The sequence below is a fragment of the Bos grunniens genome, chromosome 10, assembly GCF_055505025.1.
Source record: "Bos grunniens cultivar Pamir isolate PY7600 chromosome 10, Bosgru_T2T1.0, whole genome shotgun sequence".
In the NCBI taxonomy this organism is placed as follows: domain Eukaryota; kingdom Metazoa; phylum Chordata; class Mammalia; order Artiodactyla; family Bovidae; genus Bos; species Bos grunniens.
Genome location: NC_141174.1, coordinates 97,754,215 through 97,778,820, shown reverse-complemented (window position 1 = coordinate 97,778,820; position 24,606 = coordinate 97,754,215). Strand labels below are relative to the sequence as shown.

Here is a 24,606-nt window from a genome sequence, read left to right as displayed (position 1 = left end):
ACATATATAACATCTGCTGCTGCTGCTGCTGCTGAGTCGCTTCAGTCGTGTCCGACTCTGTGCAACCCCATAGACGGCAGCCCACCAGGCTCCCCGTCCCTGGGATTCTCCAGGCAAGAACACTGGAGTGGGTTGCCATTTCCTTCTCCAATGCATGAAAGTGAAAAGTGAAAGTGAAGTCGCTCAGTCGTGTCCGACTCCTAGCGACCCCATGGACTGCAGCCTACCAGGCTCCTCTGTCCATGGGATTTTCCAGGCAAGAGTGCTGGAGTGGGGTGTCATTGCTTTCTCCGATATAACATCTAGCACAAGCAAAGAACGCAAACAAATCAAAGCAAAACCAAAGTCTAAAACAAACCTCAGGACAAAATTTCCATCCTAAAGACTGAAGACTGGAAACATGAGCTAGACAGCAGCACAGTGGAGTTGGGACACGGATTCCCTGACTCCCAGTCAGGAGTTACTCATACCAGGCAAAGAAGACTAAAAATAGGGCTGGTTCACCATGTCATTTCTTGTTTTTACTTAGAAACTGTCATGATTTTCTCTTTGTACTAACGACCTCTCCTAAGATTCTCCACCTTGAGAAAACAGACAGACCCATTAAAAAGTCACATCATGGAGCCTAAAAATGACCAAGACTTGGAGCCCAACAGTGTGATAGTCCCAAGACTCCGTTAACTACCAGCCCCTGATCTTGGCTAATGACTTACGTCTCCAGCTTCAGTTTCCCAGAACTTGTATTGGACACAATCAGACCAACCATTTAGAAACAGGGGACCACTGGAGATAATGAAGGGTCTGACACAGTAGGTGATAAAAAATGAAACCTACTAGTACCGCCATATGATTGATTTCACTGATTTCCCTGTAGAGTCTACCCCTTTCTTCATTCCTCAAATCTTTGCATATGGAAGGAAATTCTCTAGCATTTAACATGACTGTAAGTATATGCTAACTTAAAAAATGATTATCAACTAATTCAAACACACACAAGGCCATGGAAAATAAAATAACCATCATCCATGTGTATCCCCATTAAATTTAGTGTCATCTCATACTGTATCAGACTATCCATATTATTCTACAGTTTACTGTACCCTCAACATTAGGTTTTTGGGAGGTATCTATGTTGATATTTGTAGCTCTATTTTAAATGTGCTTTGCCAACAAAGGTCTGTCTAGTCAAGGCTATGGTTTCTCCTGTGGTCATGTATGGATGTGAGAGTTGGACTGTGAAGAAGGCTGAGCACCGAAGAATTGATGCTTTTGAACTGTGGTGTTGGAGAAGACTCTTGAGAGTCCCTTGGACTGCAAGGAGATCCAACCAGTCCATTCTGATGATCAGCCCTGGGATTTCTTTGGAAGGAATGATGCTAAAGCTGAAACTCCAGTACTTTGGCCGCCTCATGCAAAGAGTTGACTCATTGGAAAAGACTCTGATGCTGGGAGGGATTGGGGGCAGGAGGAGAAGGGGACAACAGAGGATGAGATGGCTGGATGGCATCACTGACTCGATGGACGTGAGTCTGGGTGAACTCCGGGATTTGGAGATGGACAGCGAGGCCTGGCGTGCTGCGATTCATGGGGTCGCAGAGTCGGACATGACTGAGCAACTGATTTGATCTGATCTGATCTGATAGTATTCAACTGTATGAACCTCCCATCACATATTTCTGTGTTCTACTGAGGGACATTTAGATTATTTCCAATATGTATATATTTTTTACTATTCAAAGAATATTACAAGAGACATCTTTCTCATATGTGCATCTTTGGGTACTCGTGGGAACTTCTCTAGGGTACAAATATAGAAGAGGGATTGCTCAGTTTGCAAAATATGCGCACTTACAACATTATCGACTGCCAAATAGTATTCCAAGTCATCATAGAATTTTGTTATTGCTGCTTATGGGGTTTCATTTGCTCATTCTTTATTGAGCTATATTTTATATATCATAACATTTACCCATTTAAGGTGTACAATTCAAGTTTTTAGTATAGTTGCAAAATTGTACAACTATCACCCCAACATAACTCTAGATTTGTGTGACAGTGTTTTTATTTATAAATATACTTAAAACAACTGTAAAGTTGGTAATGTGTCTCAGTCAATGTAACCGCGGAAATCCCCTGGGAGAAGCTCGTTTGTAGAGACTTCCTTGTTTGAAACCTGTTTTTTGGAGGAGGTAACTGGAAGGCTGGAAGGAATATTTTCAATTAGATTACAAAACTGCTTAAAGGCAGGTTTTTGTTGTTTAAAAAAAAAAGCATTCCTATTTATTCACCTCAGAGTAAAATGACTCAGAACTGACTATTTGGAGAGACGGGAGGCATGATCTACCAAATAAAGGCGCTCTTTTCCCCCAGGACTATTCTCACTCCTGCCAGAAAGGGAGGGAGGTGTGAACCAGGGCAGAAGATGGAGTAAACCATGTGGAAGCTGGGACACTGGCAAAGAGGAGGGGGAACCAGAGTCTTTTATTTTTCTCCACAGGTTAACTTAGGTTTTCATTGAGTCATTTTTACACTCTTAAGGTATTAATTAATGGCACTTCCAAGTATTGTTTACTCCAACTCATACTTAATGTGTTAATTGACAATGCCGGTTGCCAAATATGACTTGGAATACAAATTTACATAAGAATATTGTTTTCATCCTTGGAATCTCCTGAGAAACATCAGTTCCATGGACAAAAACACTGGTTCTCCTGTATTCACTCCTTTTGGTCACTGCTTTAAAGATGTCGATATTCATTTTTACGGCTTTGCTTTTTCAGGTGTTTGGCAGCTCGCTGAACTTTCCTCCTCCCCTTCAGACCTTCCCCCGAGTACAGAGGCACAGTCATGTTCAGTGACAGCCCATCAGATGACAGGAGACCAGGAACCTAAGACTGTGATGAGGGGGAAAGGCCCAGACTCAGGGCTGACACCTCGGGCAGACACGCTAACGCTCACCTCACTAGCCACACAGGCCAGGGGTTTAGAAATGAGTGCACGGGACGAGAGGACCCAGGGAAGTTGTCTCTGTAACTATCTCCCTCCATCCTTACACCCGGAGGCCCGAGGCCCTGGCAGGAGGTTTGGGCCCACGCCAAGGCTCCACTAAGGTTTTAAATTTGGGATCTGCAGAAGCGAAGGACCTGGGACTGAAGTGGAAAACAGCCCTGACCTGCACTGGAAGATTAAGTTCAGCAAGCAACCCTGAACTCAGGGCAAAAATCCAGTCAGGGAAGCTGAATAGCAGATGAGCACTCCTCTCAGGGGAAACAGTCTAAGCAGCTTCAAGCAGCCTGTATTCCCAGACTAGGCAAAATGATTCAGCCAATCCTGAGCTCTAGAAGACGGCTGAGTTAAAGGGGTTACCCTGCTCCAATGCAAATATATGCAACATTTACCTACCTCTTCTGAGCCTGAGGAGCAACAACACACAACTGAAGGCCTCCCCTTCAGGGCCATTCCCCTGAACTGGCTTCAGAGCTGGCACGTCAAGACTCCACATTCCCACTTTCCCAGTCTATGGTCCAACCTCCTTGTTAGTCATGGGCCCTGCCCCCAGCCTCCTCCACACCCACACCCGTAATCTACGCATCGGCTGATTAGGACAGGCTTCTCAAAGATCAGAGCCTGGAAGGGAACAGAACTGCACATGGAAATAAGGCTCAGCATCTTGCTTCCTCTTTGTTTAAAACCTATTCCTTACAAGTTGCAAGGGTTCTAAGAACAAGGTTGTGGGTGATTATATTTGCCCTCTGCCCCTTCCCATGTTACAAAGTAAATGTGTATAGGCCACAATAGTTCCAGTAGGACAGAAGTGGTATGGTAAGTCATACATTGCTCACTATTTGAGTACCTCACATGTATTATTTAATTTAACCCCCAAAATAACCCTACCAGGGAGGCATTACCGTCTTCATTTTTGGATGAGAACACCAAGACCCAGGAAGGTCACAATCTGTAGAGGACATAGGTCTGATTCAACCCCAGAGTTCACTGCAGCACTATTTACAATAGCCAAGACATGGAAGCAACCTAGATGTCCACTGACAGATGAACAGATAAAGAAGTTGTGGTACATTTATACAATGGAATATTAGCCATTAAAAAGAACGACAAAATACCATTTGTAAGAACATGAATGGGCCTAGATATTACCATACTAAATGAAGTAAGCCAGACAAAGATAAATATCATATAATATTGCTTATCTGTGGAATCTAAGGGCTTCCCTGGTGGCTCAGTTGGTAAAGAATCTACCTGCAATGCAGGAGACCTGGGTGTGATCCCTGGGTTGGGAAGATTCCCCTGGAGAAGGCAAGGGCTACCCACTCCAGTATTCTGGCCTGGAAAAATAAATGCAAGTGAACTCATTTCCAAAAAAACCTCACTAGACACAGAAAACAAACATGGTCTGTTTTCAAATAGGAAAGTGGAATGGGGGAGAGAACTAGGAAGTTGGGATAAACAAATACACACTCTACATAAATCAGATAATCCACAAGGACCTATTATATATAGCACAGGGAATTATACTCAGTATTTGTAAAAGGTATCTGTAAAGATGACAATGTAAATACTCAAATACCATAGAACTGAGAATAAAGATACACAGTAAACATTGGTGGTTCAGTGGCTAAGAATCCACTTTGCAATGCAGGGGACACCGGTTCAATCCCTAGTCCAGGAAGATCCTGCATGCTGCAGGGCACCTGAGCCCATGTACAACTGCCGAGCCTGTCCTCTGGAGCCCACATGCAGCAAGTGCTCAGCCCTCACAGAGCAGTCGCTGAAGCCCGTGTGTCCACTGACCGTGCTCTGCAAGAGAAGCCCTGCACTGAGAAGCCCACACAGTGACTAAGGCAGTAGCCCCTGCTCTATGCAACTACAGAAAGCCTGTGTAGGACAGTGAAGACCCAGCACAGCCAAAATAAAGAAATTAACTTAAAAGATACACAGTAAACAAACAAAACCCCAGGCAGTCTGACTCCACAGCAGTGTGGTGGCAGGAGGAGGTGATGGGCAGGGTCCACCCGGATGCAGGTGGAGAAAATTTTTAAATAATAATGAAACCAATTAGAAGTCAGATGACTTTTTATCATCACCATGTATAAACTATATTTTCAACAATGCAATGAAATATTTTTCCTCACTTGGGTGAAACCACTTCCACCGTCTGATTCAGCTGGATGCTCCAATGTCTGTGCCTGATAGGCAGCAATGGTACAACTCTTAAGGAAAACTCAGCTGGGACGCTGAGGATGGCAGAGCAAAATGATGGAAAGACCCTGGTTTTTAAAATATTATTGTAGTAAAATGCATATATAACTTACCATTTAAAGCATACAATTCAGTGGCATTAAATACACTCACAATGTTTGGCAACCATCACCACTGTCCATTTCCAGAACTTCATCATCCCAAACATAAAACTTTATACCCATAAAACCCGATTCCTGTTTTTTCCCTTTCCGTGGCCCCTAGTCGCCTCTATTTTTCTCTATGACTTTGCTGCTCTAGGCACCTCATATAAGTGGAACCCTCCTTGTCCCTTTGTGTCTTTCTTCCTGTAGCTCTATGCTTTCAAGTTTCCATGTTATAGCATGTATCAGAATTTTATTTCTTTTTAAGGTGGCATAATACTCCACTGTATCTAAGAACTGGGTTTTTAATGACATCTTTGAGGCACATAAGGGGACCTCTTGCTAAGTCAGACAGTAAGTCTACCTTACAGTACAGGTCATACAGCATTGGCTTTTCTTTTCTCTTACAGCTGAAAGAATCCTGACACACACAGACACAACTCAGGTTCCCCTGTGGCTCCAGGGTGAGCAACAAGGCCCAGAGACACTCAAAATGGATATTCTCCAGCATGTGGCAAAATTTTACCCAATTTCCCTGTGTGTAAGTCTGAATGTACATGCGTATACACACTCACATGAAAAAGGCCACAGCTTTACCTCTTTTTATCCTGTTATTTTGATAACCCCTTATTACAATTGTTAATTTCAACATAACCAGTTACTCAGTACTTAACATTTTTCTTCATCATAAAAAATGTATTTGACTCCAAATCAAGTGACGACATTGTGCCTGGTGATCTGTGGAGAAGTACAGATTGACGCCTTTTTTTTAAAATACTTTTCTACAATCTTCACTGACACAGGAAATAATCAAGTTTAGTCAAGGTAAAGAATAAAAACATTTATTAAAACACACCATCCAGCGTCAATTGCTCCAACTTTGGCAGGCAGGCAGGCAAGGGTGAGTGGTTAATGTTTTATTTGTATACGAAACTGTAGATGCAGGAAGCAGTATGGCAACAACAAAAAAAATGCTTATCATTAGAACTGAAAAAGAAAAGTGAGTAGTCAGCTACTATGACAGAGGGAACTTTTAAGTCACAACGCAATGAGAAGAATCTTATCTTTAATAAGTACTAGTATCGGGGGAGGTCTGACTTACTTGCAAGATTATGAAACATGTTGGTTCATGACTGTGAAGAGGCGGACTGCAGAAAGCTGTGAGCAAACCCCAGTGTTAGCAAGGGGATATGGAGAAGTGGGGATAAAGAGAAAGAAAAATAGGGCAGAATGTTTCTGCAGCAAAGGTCTTTAGAAAAAAAAATTTTTTTAATTAAAAAAAATCTAAGCATGCATTGTAATGTTTTTCTGTGACTGTAAGAGCATAATGGGTAGCATTAGAAATCAATTACACTGTAAACATATACAACATCCTTTCATTGTGAGCATATATACGAAGCCTCCTGCATCTATTAAATTATATATTGCATCATAAAATTCTATCATTTGTTTGCTTGTTCCCTTTCCTGGTTCCTAGTTGTTCACATTCCGAGAGAGAAACAATGCCCTGTGCAGATTTATCAATCCAATCCTTTCTTTTCAGATGAAGAAGGGTAGTAGCTTGCCCATGGTCACGTTCCTCCTCAGTGAAAAAGACTGGAAAGAACCAGGTGCTCTGACACCCTATCGGGTGCTTGTCTCATTACAGCAGGACGGGACTCACTCTCTCCCATTCCTGGTCTGCACTTGATATAGTTCTCTGTCAATTTCAGCTGGGGCAGAAGGGCTGTGAAAGAAAGGAACTGGTCTGTTTGGAGGCTCTGATTCGCTATCACTGTGGGACAAGAAACCATAAAATGCATTTTCCACTTCAAGTCTGAAAGTAATCTACAACATACATACACACACACACACACACTCTCTCTCTCTCTCTCTCAGACTACTGAGAAATATTTCCTTGATAAAGTACTGTGCGAGACAGGAATTTTTAACTGCTTGCAAAGGAGAGGTTATTGATTTTAAAGGAGAACATCTGGCCAAGGATACACACACCTTTCAGAAGCTCTTCAAACAAAGTTCTGGTCATAGCCGATGACCAACATAGAGAGCTTCTGGCTCCAGGGGTCATGTCCACACCAGGCACAGACTCCCTAACCACAGTACCAACAAATGTGGTGGGAACTGCCTGCAAATATGTACACTACAGCAGAAGGGGAAGGACATTTGACTGGATTCTTTTAAGGAGCCCCACCACTGCCGCATCTATTCTGGGTTTCACATTTATCAGCACTCAACATTCTCAACGTTCTAGCCTGGCTGTCCTCGTGTCTGGGTGACAACACCCGGAGTGCTTCATTACGACATTTGTGAGAGGTACCTCGAAAGGCAGGCTGGTCAGATGTCTCCAGGTCGTTTTTTTCTGTGTGTCCTTTGAGAACAAAATCAAAGGGTAATTAATTGCATTTTTAAAATGTCTGTAAGTTTTTGTTCAAGTTCAATATAAGAAGATGAATTTAAAATATCCTTTGTAGTAATCATGAACCAGGAAAACTGAGAGGAAACAGAGCTCTTGAAACTCTAAAGAGTCCCAGTTTATGGAAACATCAGCAAATACCACAACTCTACGGACTGTCCTGCAGAAATTTATCTTTCTTGGGCTCCACAGGTTTCTGTAAGAGGCAGGTTCTCTTTCATTGAAACTTTTCCTAGGAACTTGTTTTCGCAAGTGAAGATAAATCCTTTGTTTTACAAAACAAGAGTCTGTCGTGTGTTGTGTGTGCTGTCTCAGGCAACAGATTGCCTTTGTACCATATTTCTGGTCTCTTTCCATATAGCTTGCTGTATCCTGTACACAGACTCCTGAAAAATCCTTTCCACTTGGGTAGGGAAGCCACGACTTTCTTCCTCCAGGGCGTTGATGGTTCGTAGAGCAAAGGGAGTTCTCTCTCGGGGCAGGGGATTGTTCAGGGGCCGCATGGGGATGACGGAGTTGTATTTGTGCTGCCTGTTAACGGAGTTCATGAGGGACGAATAGAACTGGAACTTACACCAGGTGTCCCTTAAGAAGTTTTCAGTCAACAGTAAGATAGTCCAGGCAGACCCGTTGACAGCATCATCCAAGTTCTGTAAATGCTGTCTGCCACATGGCATCTCGGCAAAGATGATTCCAGGCTTGATGCCAAAATCGTTTTCCAGCAGGCTCTGGACTCGGAGGGCTTCACCTGTGTCTTCTTCAGCGTGCAGTATCACAAATTTGAGGAACACCTCTTCTTCTGTGTCCTCTTCTGGCCTCTCCTCCACTCCCTCCTGCTCCCCTGCTGGCATCTCTGCGGTACTGCTGCACACAGCATCACCATGCAGGGAGATTTCTTCAGATTGCTTGGAATCTGACATGTGATGGCTTTGACTAGTATCCACACTCTGGCTTTTACCCCAAGGCACAGAAAGATGACAGGGATCCATTTTAGACTTTCCGATACCCATTATAAAGATCCGAGTCAGAAGAGGAAAGCTTTATTTATTTCTCAGCATTTCATTTCGTTCTAAAAGGAGAAATAACAAAGCAGAAGTATAATGTAAACTCAATCAAAACATTAAAAGTGGAAAATTTCATTCAACCTGAAAAACCTCAGGATTCTAATATAACATTCTTGAACAAAGAAGTGCCAAAGAGATCACTGGGAAATTAAATCACTTGTCTTTTTTGAGCTTCACAAGGGCTACGACAGGTAGTCAAGGCTAAGTTAAAGAGGGCCCAGTTTAATACAACAGGAGACATTTGGAAATTTTAAATGGTACTATATTCATGCTATAAACTTCCATATTATAATAAATTACTTTGGTATTTAGTGAAAAGATACCCTATCAACTCTAACCATATGGAGTATAAATCCAACTTCTTTATTCTAACAAATTATTGTGTAGACTAGAAAGAGCAAAACCTAAAGAAACAGAATATTCCAATATTCAAAATTTATTTTTATATCAAACACAAATACAAAACAATACAAATATCCTAAAGATGGCTAGCAGGTAGCTCTACTGACTCAGAATAAAGAGAAGATCTGAAATGTCAAACGACACGCCAGGATTCACTGGGTTAGAGTCTTTTTTTTTGTCTACAGTCAGGCTACATTATAATGGGGCTGGTAGAGAACTATAGTAAGGATTGTGAAAAGTAAGGAATATCTTTTTCCAGTTAATCCTGAGAATACTTAAGAAAACATATTTATTCACCTACGGAGAAATTAACATCTTGGTGTGGAAGTGAAATCTGGAAACAAAGCCTTGTAGTTTTCATCAGTGAAATTAACAAATAATCATTATAGTCTATACTTGTTCTTTTATTTAAAAAATTCTAAATTCAGATGGAAGAATTAGATCAGCTGTGAAAGGGACTCCATGTGAGCCTAATTTAAATAAATATTCAGATAATGTTCACAGTGTTGCTAATGTAATTCTCAAAATAGGCAGTTTCAACGGGGATTCTTTTATAAAAAGACAGAAAATTTAGACTAAATATAAATTCCATGTTTTCAAAATATGGGCCCATAAGCTATATTCCAAGCATTTTTATTTATTGTTCATGGGCAAAAACCAGAGTTCAAGAAGAAATGAGAATCTGATTCATAATGTCCTAAGTAACATGTAGTTTACATATGCCAAAATAATTCAGGTTCAGAAGAAACCATGTAGCAAAACTGGTGAAAAATGTTAAGGGAAGAAAAAATAAGAGAATTTTCTTCCTAATGTACTTAAGGAGGGAAAGGTTTGCTACTGTCTCTGAATAGTGAAGGAACTGCTGGCTGCCACCTGTCATCCATTCTGTCTGAACGCCAGGTTTGGATCCACAGTATACCATGCCAGCCACCAAGTGGCGGTCCAAGGCATGACAGCCCTCCAATGCTACATACATACATCCCAAATAATAAACCTGAATGAATTCAGACTCTCTTCTTTGGTTAGGATTTATTGCTGACTTTGTTATTGTATCATGAGAAAATTTTACTATGCAAAATTGCAGAAAGAAGCTTCCCCTGCATTAAAAATAAGTTAAACTATTCAATCTATTAAAGTGTCAGTTAAAATAATCTTCACTTACTCATTAAGATAGGTTTTTAAACCAACTTAACTTCATTATCTTATACACTAGTTGCTGCAGATGAGGGCATGTGAAATAAGATGGCAGATTTTCCTAAGAAGTGTCAGAAACCTCTAGGGAAAATGGTGTGTCAAGTTAGATTGTGAAATTTTTGAAATAAAAAATAAACAGGTGGTGCTAATGGTAAAGAACTTGCCTGCCAATGCTGGAGACATGAAAGACATGAGTTCAATCCCTGGGACGGGAAGATCCTCTGGAGAAGGGAATGGCAACCCACTCCAGTATTCTTGCATAAAAAATCCAATGGACAGAGGAGCCTCGTGGGCTCCTCCATGGGATCACAGAGACGGACATGACTAAAGTGACTTAGCACACACGCAAAAAACAAAAGGAAAAAATTACACTATGGATAATAATTACAATTTCATGTCTCATTTTTCTTAAATTCTGGTTGGCAGAAAAGAGCAAAACACTCCAGAAATCTATGATGTGCTGTTCCACCTTCCAAGCACTGCTGCCCACCTCCACCTGAAGCAGACCAGCGAGAATCAAGTCAGTGACAATGTCTGAAAACTTCTTCTAATTTGGGGAGGGAGAAGGAAATGGCAACCCACTCCAGTACTCTTGCCTGGAAAATTCCATGGACGGAGGAGCCTGGTAGGCTATAGTCAATGGGGCTGCAAAGAGTCGGACACAGCTGAGCGACTTCACTTAAAGTAAGGAGGCAGCCAAGAGGCAAAGAGGCAGGAAGTTTTTCTGTGCTGGAGATCTGTCTTTCCCATCGCCACGTGATCCAGAGATGGAGAAGTGGTCCAGATTCATCACAGGGGTTCTCCAGGCTGGAAGGTGGGGGGCAGAGCCTGACCGTGCTCACCCTGAGCTAATTAACTCCATCAACAAAAAGAACAGAAGGCAGGCAGGGAATGTGGAAAGAACAGGGAAGGAAAGAAGGCTGGCGGAGAGAATCCTGCAAAGCCTTGTCAGCGTCTTCCTCCCCCATCACAGCCAGCCAGCACCAGGGTTCAGACATTCAGGTTTCTGCTCCTTCCCCTCAATTCAGAGGGAGGACAGTGAAGGTGCCGCTGGGGAAAGGCACACAGGATTGCTTACAGGAATAAAAATGTGTGTGTACACATTTTTGTGTGTTTATACATCTTTAATTTACTTCTTTGGAAAGGCACATTTTGAAAATCTTTGTATTGAGAAGTCTCACTACCATCCTTCTCTTCCCCATTCATCCTGTTACCCCCATTATACATGTATCTATATATTTCTTTCCTCATTTAAGAAAGTATCGTTGCATATATACATATACACTGCCAGAGTAATAGACAGGCGACTGCTTTTTCCCTTAATAACTTCAGAGCCTTCTATATCAGCATACAGAGAAACTCCACATAATCTCCCAACATGTGAATGTACCCTAACTGTCCCCTGTTCTTGACTATGTGATTTGTTTCCAGTCTATAACTATTATGAAAATGCTGCAGTGAATAACTTTGTACAAGTGCCACTTCATTCACATGCAAGGTCATCTGGAGAATAATGAGCCCAAATGGGATGTCTATATCAAAGGACAAATGTGTTTGTCACAGTGACAGATTTGGCCAAACTGCTCTCTGTAAACGGAAAAGGCAATGGCACCCCACTCCAGTACTCTTCCCTGGAAAATCCCATGGACGGAGGAGCCTGGTGGGCTGCAGTCCATGGGGTTGCTAAGAGTCGGACACAACTGAGCGACTTCACTTTCACTTTTCACTTTCATGCACTGGAGAAGGAAATGGCAACCCACTCCAGTGTTTTTGCCTGGAGAATCCCAGGGACTGGGAGCCTGGTGGGCTGCCGTCTATGGGGTCGCACAGAGTCAGACACGACTTAAGTGACTTAGCAGCAGCAGCTCTCTGTAAGACTGAACATTTTTTTGTTTTGTTTTGCTTTTAACTTGACAGAGTGACACACCCACCTCCATCCCATGCCCCAGTAAAGATCTAAGACCAAAATGACCAATTACTATTGACCACAGCCCAATGGAGCTAATCACCAGGGCAACAGAAACGTGGAAAGATACAACTTAACAGAATGGAGCCCTTATACTGAAGTTCTGTAGGGAAGAGCAACAGGGTGAGGATCAGGAGACTCAGGCAAAAGCAGGTGCCAATGGAACCCCCCACATTTAACAGGAGTAAGACGAAAAGAACTGAATGGCATCTATGCATACTTGGCAAGTGTGCAAAAATATTACAGGAAGTAAGAAAGAACACAGAGAAGAATCATAGTAGGCAACAGTCAAATACAAATTTCCATTCTCATGAAGATTACGTGCTCTGGAATCAGACTGCATGAACATAAATCCCAGCCCTACTATACAAAAACAATTGCAAGACTTTGTACAAGTTACCGTACGTGTATCTCTGTGCTTTGATCTCATTGTGCATTAAATGGTGATAATTATAATCCTACCTTTAAGGTTTTCAGCAAGATCAAATGGCTTAGAAGAGTGCTCCATACATTTAGCTGTTAATTTTGTTATTAAATACATAACAAAGAAGCTGAAGAACACTTTACAGTTTTACTTTAGTAGCAGAATGCAGAACTAAGCCGTGTGCATCCAGAGGGGTGAGTGGCTGCGGCAGAGGATGCCAGAACTTCCCTCTGACTATTTCATTATTCTCAGGAAAAGAGGAAGCAAAACTCCTTCCTTAGGACTGCCCCAAACCTCAGTCTGTAGCATAAACAAAACTTAAATGATAGAGGATGGAACCTGTTGGGGTGAGACTACGGTGTCCCCAAGGTTATTACTCTTCTTTATGCTTGTGCGTGCTAAATCACTTTAGTTGTGTCTGACTCTTTGCGCCCGCCAGGCTCCTGTGTCCATGGGATTCTCCAGGCAAGAATACTGGAGTGGATTGCCATTCCGTCCTCCAGGGGATCTTTTGGACCCAGGGACTGAACTGGCGTGTTGACTAGTCCCCAGGTGCCCCCAGCAGAAGCCTTCTGTGGTTGCAGGAGGGTCAGGGCAGCACCCAGGGGGTCCTATCCCAACCACAGCCTCTCTTCCTGCAGAAACTTCCCAGGAGGTTCCTTGGGGTGGTTACAGCCAGCCCTCTCTGCCCTGGCCATAACTCAAAACTGAAACATCAGTGTGAATTTCTTGTTCACACAAAGTTTACTTTCCTCACCTAGACCTTTGCGACAGTTAATTGTATGTGTCAGCTGGGCAAGGCTACAGTGCCTAGTTGTTTGGTCAAACGTCAGTCCAGATGTCATCCTACAGGTATTTTTAGATGAGACTGACATTTAAAGCAGTAAACTTTAACTGTAAAAACATTGAGTCACTGTGCTGTCTGGCTGAATCTAATATAAGGTTGTAAATCAACTGTATCTTAAATTTAAAATGTAAATGAATAACGCAGTAGACTCTGAGTAAAGCAGATTACTCTCCATAGTGTGGGTGAGACTTAGCCAAAAAATGAAGGCCTTAAGAGCAATACTGAGGTTTCCCCAAGGAATTCTGCCTTGGGAAGGCAACAGAGAAATTCCACCTGAACTCCCAGCCTTCATATGCAAAACTGCAAAGTCAACTCCGATCTGAGTGTCCAGCCCTGCCAGTCACAAGAGCCAGTTTCTTACAGTAAACCTCCCACCCTTCCTGCCTCTCCCCCTATGAAACCTACTGGTCCTGTTTTGCTGAAAAACCCAACTGTAACCCTCCATAAAAGTTTGTTGCCCTCAGAATTAAGAGTTACTGTTTGCTATTTTAAAAACATTTTGACAACTTTGGAAGAGAGACTCCCAAACAACAGGAAGTGAAACAATGACCAGTAATAATTTGATAATAAAATACATATTCATCCACAATTTTCAACCTGTCCTTGTGTTTACCACTGAAAATGCTTATGTGTTTAAATCACTGCCTCTGAAATTTAATACATTTAACGAACATTTAGGCATCTAGTATACTTGGCTCCTTCAGCCCTGGAGAAACTTTCAGTTGTTTTTCCTATCTGAATAGCACCATCTTGTGGCAAATACGTACAAAATTAGTTTCTTTGCTTAATTAACAGGCTTTATCATTATTAATAAATGTAAATGTTGCTGAGAAGGAAATGGCAACCCATTCCAGTGTTCTTGCCTGGAGAATCCCAGGGACGGGGGAGCTTCCATCTATGGGGTCGCACAGAGTCAGACACGACTGAAGCGACTTAGCAGCAGCAGCAGCTGAAAACCTACTCTGCACCAAGCCCTGCTGTGTTTTAGGGAAGTGGAGCCAGGATACAGAGACAGGACTCACTGCACCGGTGCTCCCGTCAGGTAACAGGTGCTACCGGAGCACTCAGGATGGACACTGCAGCAGGGAGCACTCGCATCAGGAAGGCCGAGAAGGGACGGTTTCAGGCAGTGGGAGCAGCATTTGCAAAGACACTTGAGGCACCAGAGGGCACAGCGTGTTAGGATGGCTTTGCACTTGGTGTTTAGAAGCCTCAAGTCCATATGCAGGGATGGGAGGGGGATAGGATAGTGTTAGACATCAGGGCAGACAGACAGCAGGATTGGAGAGAGTAAGGAACCTAGAATATTCGGCTCAGGACTTTGAACTTGATCCTGTGGGCAGACAGAGAGCCCCTGGCAGGTGTTAAGTAGGGGAGTGAGATGATCTGACTTGTTTTAGACAGGTTAAGATAGTTGGAGTAAAGAGATGAAGCCTGAGGGCCGTGAGGCTGTGGACAGGAAGAGTAATCAGATGAGAGGCTGCTGCAATAACCTAGGTGAGAAAGCAGAGCCCTCAACCAAGTGACAGCGAAGGCAAAAATGTGCAGGAGAAAGGAAAGCTTAGCTAAGAAGGACAGGAGAAGTCAACAGCTACAAATGAAGACGATGTCATTAAGAGGAGGGAAACTTGGAATGCCTGGAAATAGAGGGAACTGGCTGGTAGAGAGAAAGAGGATGAAGAAGTGTGTGGGGACTTCTCAGGGCTGAGCTGTTTTCCTCTTGGTCACTGGGCAGCCCTGTCTCTCTCCTACTCCCCTTTGCCCTGTGAGGAGGAGGAGAGCCACCAAATTCTTCAGGGCGTTAGGTCTCAGGGTAATGTCTGTGATGAACACTGCAGATGGTGTGGTGGCCTGTGGGACTCTGGGATTTGGCATCTTGGGAGAAAGTGAGCACAGTTGGTTTTTAGGAGGCATGGCTGCATTGTATCGGAAGAGAGCGCCCTGCTCCTGCGGTCCTGGTCTGGAGGTTTAAGAATGGAAAGAAGGCAAGGTATGGATGTTAAGTAGCCAAAGGGGCATTCTGTAGCAGGTACAGCAGACAGGCTCAACCAAATTTATGCCAACTTCCTTTTAGTGAACCTTCCCGTACTACAAGTACTAAAAGCTGTATTTCCCAGACTTCCTTAAAGCTAGGGTACTGGGTGTAACTTATGTTCTGCCAACATGTCTGAGTTAAATATGAAGGGAGGCAGAGCATGAAGCAATATTTTGCAGAGCTGCTGTGATTCAGGAGCTGGCAGCATGCTGAGCTGCAGGAGGGTTCACAGTTTTGGCAAAAGTCCCTGCTCCACTAGCCCAGTTCTGCAGGTGATGTTCCGAGGTGTTTCCAGAAACTCAACCTGGAGCCTAGCTCTTTGACTCGCCCAATGATAGTGTACATTTTGTAATATCCGCCACTATATACCTTTCTGCTTAAACTAGCTTGAGTAGATTCTGTTTTCTGCAACTAAACTGTAATTGATACAGCATCCAAATCCAGGCCAGGGAACTACAGCAAGTCAGCAGCAAAACACAGCACTGCCATCTGTTTTTGTATGTTTCACTGGAAGACAGCCACACCATTCATTCCTGTATTGTCTACGGCAAATTTCACGCTAAAGAGGCAGAGGTGAGCAATTCTAGTGGGAGCCGGATGGCCCAGATGGCCCAGGATATTTATTGCCAGGACATGACAGAACAGACCTGTGCTGGTTAAGATGAGGAACATGCAGACTTTTACATCAGACCCACACCCTGAAAATATTTTAAAATCCCCACTAGGGTGATCAATATGTTCAGGAATAGAATGGGTAGAATTTGAATCCACCTGATCTTACATTTATAACACTTACTGAAGGTCAGTTTAGTTCAGTTATCAGTCGTGTCCGACTCTTTGTGACCCCATGAACTGCAGCACGCTAGACCTCCCCATCCATCACCAACTCCCAAAGCTTACTCAAACTCATGTCCATTGAGTTGCTGATGCCATCCAACCATCTCATCTTCTGTCATGCCCTTCTCCTCCTGCCTTCAATCTTTCCTAGCATCAGGGTCTTTTCCAATGAGTCAGCTCTTCACATCAGGTGGCCAAAGTATTGGAGTTTCAGCTTCAGCATCAGTCCTTCCAATAAATATTCAGGACTGATTTCCTTTAGGATGGACTGGTTGGATCTCCTTGCAGTCCAAGGGACTCTCAAGAGTCTTCTCCAACACCACAATTCAAAAGCACCAATTCTTCGGTGCTCAGCTTTCTTTATATTCCAACTCTCACACCCATACATGACTACTGGAAAAACCATAGCTTTGACTAGATGGACCTTTGTGGGCAAAGTAATGTCTCTGCTTTTTAACATGCTGTCTAGGTTGGTCATAATTTTTCTTCCCAGGAGTGTGTGTCTTTTAATTTCATGGCTTCAGTCACCATCTGCAGTGATTCTGGGGCCCAAGAAAATAAAGTCTGTCACTGTTTTCACTGTTTCTCCATCTATTATGCCACAGTGATGGGACCAGATGCCATGATCGTAGTTTTCTGAATATTGAGTTTTAAGCCAACTTTTTCACTCTCCTCTTTTACTTTCATCAAGAGGCTCTTTAGTTCTTCACTTTCTGCCATAAGGGCAGTGTATCTGCATATTTGAGGTTATTGATATTTCTCCCAGAAATCTTGATTCCAGCTTGTGCTTCTTCCAGCCTAGCGTTTCTCATGATGTACTCTGTATACAAGTTAAACAAGCAGGGTGAAAATATACAGCCTTGACGTACTCCTTTCCCTATCTGGAACCAGTCTGTTGTTCCATGTCCAGTTCTAACTGTTGCTTCCTGACCTGTATACAGATTTCTCAAGAGGCAGGTCAGGTGGTCTGGTATTCCCATCTCTTTAAGAATTTTCCAGAGTTTGTTGTGGTCCACACAATCAAAGGCTTTGGCATAGTCAATAAAGCAGAGGTATATGTTTTTCTGGAACTCTCTTGCTTTTTCGATGATTCAGCAGATGTTGGCAATTTGATTTCTGGTTCCTCTGCCTTTTTTAAATCCAGTTTGAACATCTGGAAGTTTACGGTTCACATACTCTTAAAGCCTGGCTTGGAGAATTTTGAGCATTACTTTACGAGAGTGTGAGATGAGTGCAATTGTGTAGTAGTTAGAGCATTCTTTGGCACTGACTTTCTTTGGGATTGGAATGAAAACTGACCTTTTCCAGTCCTGTGGCCACTGCTGAGTTTTCCAAATTTGATGGCATATTGAGTGCAGCACTTTCACAGCATCACCTTTGAGGATTTGAAATATCTCAACTGGAATTCCATCACCTCCACTAGCTTTGTTCACAGTGATGCTTCCTCCACTTGACTTTGCATGCCAGGATGTTTGGCTCTAGGCTGGTGATCACACCATCTTCATTATCTGGATCATGAAGATCCTTTTTGTACAGTTCTTCTGTGTATTCTTGCCAGCTCTTCTTAATATCTTCTACTTCTTAGGTCCATACCATTTCTGTCCTTTATGGTGCCCATCTTTGCATGAAAGGTGAGTTGTCATTGATTTATTCTTTGGGGGAGTTCCATAGAATCCATAAGGATGGAGAAGGCCCAGTCTAAATGAAAGGATTAATTGTATCAACTATTACCCATTGATACTTACTAGAGTCAAAGTAAACCAGGGCCTATGTTGTCCACTTTAGGTTCCAGCTCTGGCATTAGAAAGGTTAGGCATCTTCAGGGGTCTGGCACCCTGCGTCTTCCCTGCACAGCACTCATGACAGTTAATTACTATGGTGTGAGTATCTGCTTAGGTTCTCATCTTTCCCATTAGCCTGTAAACTCTACTGGGGTAACACCAAATCTTTCTTGTCCCTGTATCTCCAGAGCCTTGTAACAGTCAGCATTCAACAATACCTTTTGAATGAACGAATGAATCATAAAATTCCACATATAAGATTAACAGTTTTTCAGGTTGAGGGACACCCAAACACAACTCTTTAACATCCTTATTATACAAATTATTGACCCAATCAGAATACGGACATGCTGCAGTCTATGGGGTCGCAAAGAGTTGGACATGACTGAGCGACTGTACAACAAATTTTATCTCCAGATTGAGTAAAGCATGTCTCCTCCACCTGCCAATAATACCCTGCTCATATCTCTTATAATACGCACTGCACTGTACTTTTAACTTGCCTTCCTTGCTGGTCTGGAAGGTAGCTTCCACCTTATTTCCCCAGACTTCTCCACCATGGAAAATGGCACCATCGATCTGCCCAGTCACCTCAGCCAGACACCTCAGGAATCACTGACATTGTCCCTTCCATTCCTACACTTTCACTTCTAAGCTGTCACCAAGTCAACCTGCAAAAGACATCTCAAAATGTTCCACTTCCTCCTTTATTGCATTTTCATTCTACATCAATATCTTTCCCCTAGTCCACTACACTGCTCCTTCCTAACTGGTCTTCTATGGCCACTCTTGGTCAGTCTAATTCATTCTCCACTCAGCAGCCACACAATTTTAAGCTATGCTTTTTCCAGTAGTGATGTATGGATGTGAGAGTTGGACTATAAAGAAAACTGAGTGCTGAAGAAATGATGCTTTTGAACTGTGGTGTTGGAGAAGACTCTTGAGAGTCCCTTGGACTGCAAGGAGGTCCAACCAGTCCATCCTAAAGGATATCAGTCCTGGGTGTTCACTGGAAGAACTGATGCTGAAGCTGAAACTCCAATACTTTGGCCACCTGATGCAAAGAACTGACTCATTGGAAAAAGACCCTGAAACTGGGAAAGACAGGAGGAGAAGGGGATAAAAGAGGATGAGATGGTTGGATGGCATCACCGACTCGATGGACATGAATTTGATCAAGCTCCAGGAGTTGGTGATGGGACAGGGAAGCCTGGCATGCTACAGTCTATGGGGTCCCAAAGAGTCTGACACGACTGAGCGACTGAACCGAACAACCCTCCAATGGCTTCCCACTGCTCTTAGAATCAGAATTTCTTCATATGGCAAAGGATGCCCTTCATGATCTGACTCCTTCAGCTCCAAGCTCATCTCATGCTTCTTTCTCCTCTGCTCCCCCAGTTCCCTACACGTGGGTTTTGTTTTATTTCTCAAACTTGCTCAGCTTTCTCCTATCACAGGATCTAGGGAACTATTTTATTGAAATTTTGAAATATGAGTTATATGACAATATATTTCTTATTAGAGAACTTGAATACAGTATTGTAGGCTAGCCAACATTCTACTGGAGGTAAATAATCAAAAATTTCAAATAGTAGGGAATGGCAACATAAACTATGCCATACTATTCACATGACGAACTCTGTGAAATCATTACAATGTTTACAAATGTTATGAATTATTTTAATAACATGAGAAAACTTTAATAACATATAAGAAATTTTAATGATCCTGTACTATGATCTTAGCTTTGTAAAAACAAACTACAGAGAATACAGATTGGAAAGAAGTACATCAAAAAGGTAACATTGTTTATCTGTGTATGGTAGATGTATGGATGTAATCTGGGAAAAAAATTTTTTTTTTTTTTTTAGGAAATATGTTGTTCTCTAGGTTTTGTATTTCTAAACAGAGGTCATGTTAACCTGATGCCCCAGAGAGTATATTCCTTAGGTGCCACACGTGCACATTTTGGATGGGTTTAACCCACATCCAGGTTTAACTCTGCTTGACCTCCCCCTTTTTTTTTTTTAAACCTATATACAAATTTCTAATAGTTGGGGTTTTCTAACTCTAAACCAAATAGTGGTCCTCCAATATTCCACTGAACAACATACACAGCAGAGGACAGAGTATTCATTTCCACAGTACCTAAAACAGATCCTTGAGCAAGTAAATGTTAAATTACTTTAAAAAACTGCTTCTATCAAGGGTTTCCTGGTGACTCAGTGGTATAAAGAATCCACCTGCCAATGCAGGAGGCATGGGTTCAATCCCTGGTCAGGGGAAGACCAGGATTCCACACTCCTTGGAAAAACTAAGCCCATATGCACAACTATTAAGCCTGTGCTCTAGAGCCCAGGAGCTGAAACTACTGAAGCCTTAATGCTCTAGAGCCTGTGTTCTGCAGCAAGAGAAACACCAGGAGAAGCCCATAGGCCACAACCAGAGAGCAGCCCCGGCTCACCGCAACTAGAGAAAGCCGAGGCAGCCACGAAGATCCCACACAGCCAAAAATAAATAAATGGAACAATTAAAAAAAAACTGCTTCTGTCAGGTAGAAAAACAAAAAAGCACAAGCTGATCTTCCTCTGCAGAGCCTGCCTCTTTTCTCAGCTGCTAAGATGCTCCATGCTAATGAGTGCTGTCTGATCAACGGAGAAGCCTAGGGCAGGAGTTCTGATCCCAACTTCCCTCAAGGCTTCCCTTTATCCCTCCTACTCATTCCATGTTCCAAATCCCTTTACTTTGAATTTTTATTTAATCTTCTACCATAAATATTTATTCAAACATCTGAAATCCCAATTCTGACATGAGAAAGTTTTTTCTATTCTTTTAAAAGAGAGGAAGGTAGGATATACACTACTGATAATATCACAGAACTAGCTGCTTGGGATTAAAATAGAAAATAAATATTATAAATTAAATGATCTTTTATTCCCCAACAGCTTTTTGAGAAGATGAAAATATTGCTTTTTATTTCCATTCCCACATATTTTAAAAAGAGAACTGAATTTTGTTATGCAAGCTTGATATTCTGTGGTACTGGCTTAGTCACTACACAACTTAAAAATGCATATAATAACCTCTGAACAAGCACCTTCATTTATCTTCTTCCTGTTATGATGACCTGCTTCTGGAACCATTCAACAAGGCTCCAAGTCAGAGATTACTGCTTCCCACTGAAGAGAAGAAATTGGAAAAGAAAAAAACTTGCATATTCTTTCCAGTAAATGGAGGATTTTCCTTTCATTTTCTATATTTCAAAAGGAGAACTGGCCTTAAAGTGCAAATCTTCTCCAAAACAGAAACATTTTACAAAAACGCAAACTGTACATTTTATCAAAATGAGACTTGGGAGAAAAATGCTTGTGCTCTTTTAATATTAGAGAGCTTTAGCAACCAATGATTTAAAAGTGCCATCAGCTTCATGGGATATTAGAGAGTACTGTTCAGTATCTAACAGCCACTGACCCAGACAGTCAGGGTCGAGAAGACGTTACCAGGACTAAGGCAGTAATCCTTGAGAAAGCCGGAACAGGGGAATGGGTAAAGTAAAGTGTACAGCCTGCGACAGTCTAGCAGAGACCCCTGCAGGCAAGGAGAATGGAAGCAAAATCAGAGCCACTCCAGCCAAGTGGGTGGGGAAGCTGGAGAGATCCCCATGAAAGCAGTCAGGGGTGTGATGACACAGGGTCTGTAGCCACAGTCAGAGTTTTGTTTTTATGATTCTGATGAGAAGCCACCAGAAGGTTCTGAAGAGAGGGGAAAGCTCTGACTAGATATTTCTAAAAATAGCTGCTGTCTGGAGAAACGCTGAAGACAAGAGCAAGGGTAGAGGCCGGAAGACGTGATCAGTCGTCACAGTCTTCCGAGTACAAGAGGACTGTGGTTTGCGTTAGAGAGGGCGTAACGTATGATCGGATTTGAGCTATCTTTTCAAGGCAGAGTCAACAGTTTGCTGGATGCTTGGATGTGGGGTCTGAGCTGAAAAAAGGAATCAAATGACAACCCCTAGACTTGCAGCCTCACTGGATGGCAGTAACATTTCCTGTGATTAGGAAGGTAAATGAGAGGAGAACGGAAGAGAGGACTGAGTGGGTGCCTGTCAGTAATTCTTCTGGAACACACTAAATTTAAATGCCCATCAGACTTCCAAGTGGAGATGTTAAGCTAGATACTAGATGTGAATCTAGAGCTCAGGAGAGAAGTGAAGCTACAAAGAAAAATCTGAAAGTCATCAGCTTATAGATGGTATTTACAGTCATGAAATATGCCTTGGGATAGAAATTGCCTTGGGAGAAAGTATGGTTCAAAAGGGAATCTGGCCAAGAACCAAACACCGTAGCAGTCTAACGTGTGGTAGCTGAGAAGAAGAGAAGCCTGGAAACATAGCAAGAATAGCCAGGGAGGCGGAAGGACATTCACAAAGTGGCGGTGAGCTGAGCGCCACATGCAGGAAAAAATATCGAGGAGGAGGGAGCAGATAACTAATTCATAGGAGGTGAAAACTCGCACAGATAACTGATTTATCAGGAGGCATTTGTTAAATGAATAAATTTAAAAAATATCACAGGGAGCAAATGACTCTATAGATGAAGTGCAAAACATCCAACACACAGCTCGACATTTGAGGAATAGTCACTTTGCTTCAGGAGGAGGTAAGTCTGTATCTGCTCATCTACTTTTTTATTTCAGTGAGTTGCTTAACTCCATCTGTAACCAACACATTACTTAAGATGTTAAAATGGGCCACATTTTTAAGGATTTTTAAAGTTTACTGCCATGAAAAACTGGATAGGTCCTAACAAACAATACTGAAAACGAGCTCACCGCTGCCAGCCCTAAGTCTTTTCATCCAAATTAGCTTTTGGACAAGGTCCCAAATAAGCAAACCAAAACCAAAACTTTCAGCACAGACTCAAGCGTGCCTGGCGGAGGCTCCCACCAGGAGAACTTTTAAAGCCTTCTGAAACGCTGGGCTCTTTGCTTAGGATTCTGAGATTTCTTTAAAAAAAAATAATAATAAATAGGTTTTATAGTCAAAATGAAGCTTCAAGAAAGGTAGAGTTGCGAGAGGGACCCTCCCCTCAGAGGAAGGCGACTCAGCCGAAAGGACGGCCGGCTCCCCGACCCCCGGCTCCCCGAGGTGTCCGCCCGCCCGGCCCCAGACCTCCCGGAACCCGGCCCACCCGAGCGGACGCCGGCTACTTGCCGGGTAGGCGCGCTGCTCCGAGCCCCGCGGCGACGTCTTCCTCTCCCGCCTAGCGCTCCACGACTTCCGGTGGGCGGGGGTCGAGAGGGCCGGCGGGCGGCGCGGACCCGCCCCACGCCCGCGGCACGAGCGCGGCGCGCGGAAGTCCGGGGGCCGGCGCGTCCCGCCCCTTGGGGGCGCGCCGCCACTTAGCCGTCTGCGGGTCCACCCCGCCCGCGGGGAGGCTGGGGTGCATCAGGCTGGAAGTCTTCGGCTGGCGGTGGGAAAGAGCCGGCCGGGACAGCGAAGGAGAGGAGCTCGCGCAGGGGAGTTCAGCCCGCGCTGCTGCCTTGTTGTTATTGTTTTTTAAAGGCCCACGAGAGCCGACTCGGAGGTTAGGACGGAAGAAGGACTCCACTGTCTTCCCTGCAGACCTGGGCTCTGGGGTGGGAGCTGCAGCCGCGGCCTCTGCGCCTACCCAGCGCGCCCGAACACTGAGCCTGCAGCAAGCCCCGGGGCTCCCAACAGAAGCCTCTAGATGCTATAAAGGAAGGAAACAGCCAGTCTCACCCAAACTCTGTAAGACCCTCCTCGAGGTACAGCGACTCTCCAGTTCCTCCAAGTTGGTCCCTTGACTTTCCCTATTTCTTTGGGGTTCTCTCACTGACTGCTGCAGCAATCAGCCACGTCCCTGGTTAGGGATGGTGGCGCATCAGTAACCACCCCCCTTCCCCCAAACGCACACATGCCAGGCCGAAAGCCACCTTGAGAAAGATTCTTTTCTCAGATTCTGTATTGCAGCCGAAACGCCACTGAATGTTTAGGAAGAACAAAAAAACAACCAAGTAATCTAAGACTTTGACAGTGTGGATCACAGTAAACTGTGGACAATTCTGAAAGAGATGGGAATACCAGACCACCTGACTTGCCTCTTGAGAAATCTGTATACGGGTCAGGAAGCAACAGTTAGAACTGGACATGGAACAGACTGGTTCCAAATAGGAAAAGGAGTACGTCAAAGTGGTATATTGTCACCCTGCTTATTTAACTTATATGCAGAGTACATCATGAGAAACGCTGGGCTGGAAGAAG

General features: G+C 43.3%; 1 protein-coding gene across 2 annotated transcripts; it reads right to left on the bottom strand.

Moving 5' to 3' along the window:
* Window positions 1-6,186: 6,186 nt before the first annotated feature.
* Window positions 6,187-23,601, bottom strand: TICAM2 (TIR domain containing adaptor molecule 2). Of its 2 annotated transcripts, none has more exons than XM_086323279.1 (2): window positions 23,513-23,601; window positions 6,187-8,842 (listed from the first exon to the last, which is right to left on the bottom strand). In XM_086323279.1, the coding sequence occupies exon 2, from the start codon at window positions 8,781-8,783 to the stop codon at window positions 8,085-8,087; it is 699 nt and encodes a 232-aa protein (XP_086179405.1). In that variant the 5' UTR covers window positions 8,784-8,842; window positions 23,513-23,601; the 3' UTR covers window positions 6,187-8,084. The 2 variants fall into 2 exon arrangements, with proteins under 2 accessions (XP_086179405.1, XP_086179406.1); XM_086323280.1 differs by having other exon boundaries at window positions 23,536-23,601.
* Window positions 23,602-24,606: the final 1,005 nt, after the last annotated feature.

Excerpts from the sequence above, each read along its gene's own strand:
- TICAM2 (XM_086323279.1), bottom strand. The coding sequence starts at position 8,783 with ATGGGTATCGGAAAGTCTAAAATGGATCCCTGTCATCTTTCTGTGCCT.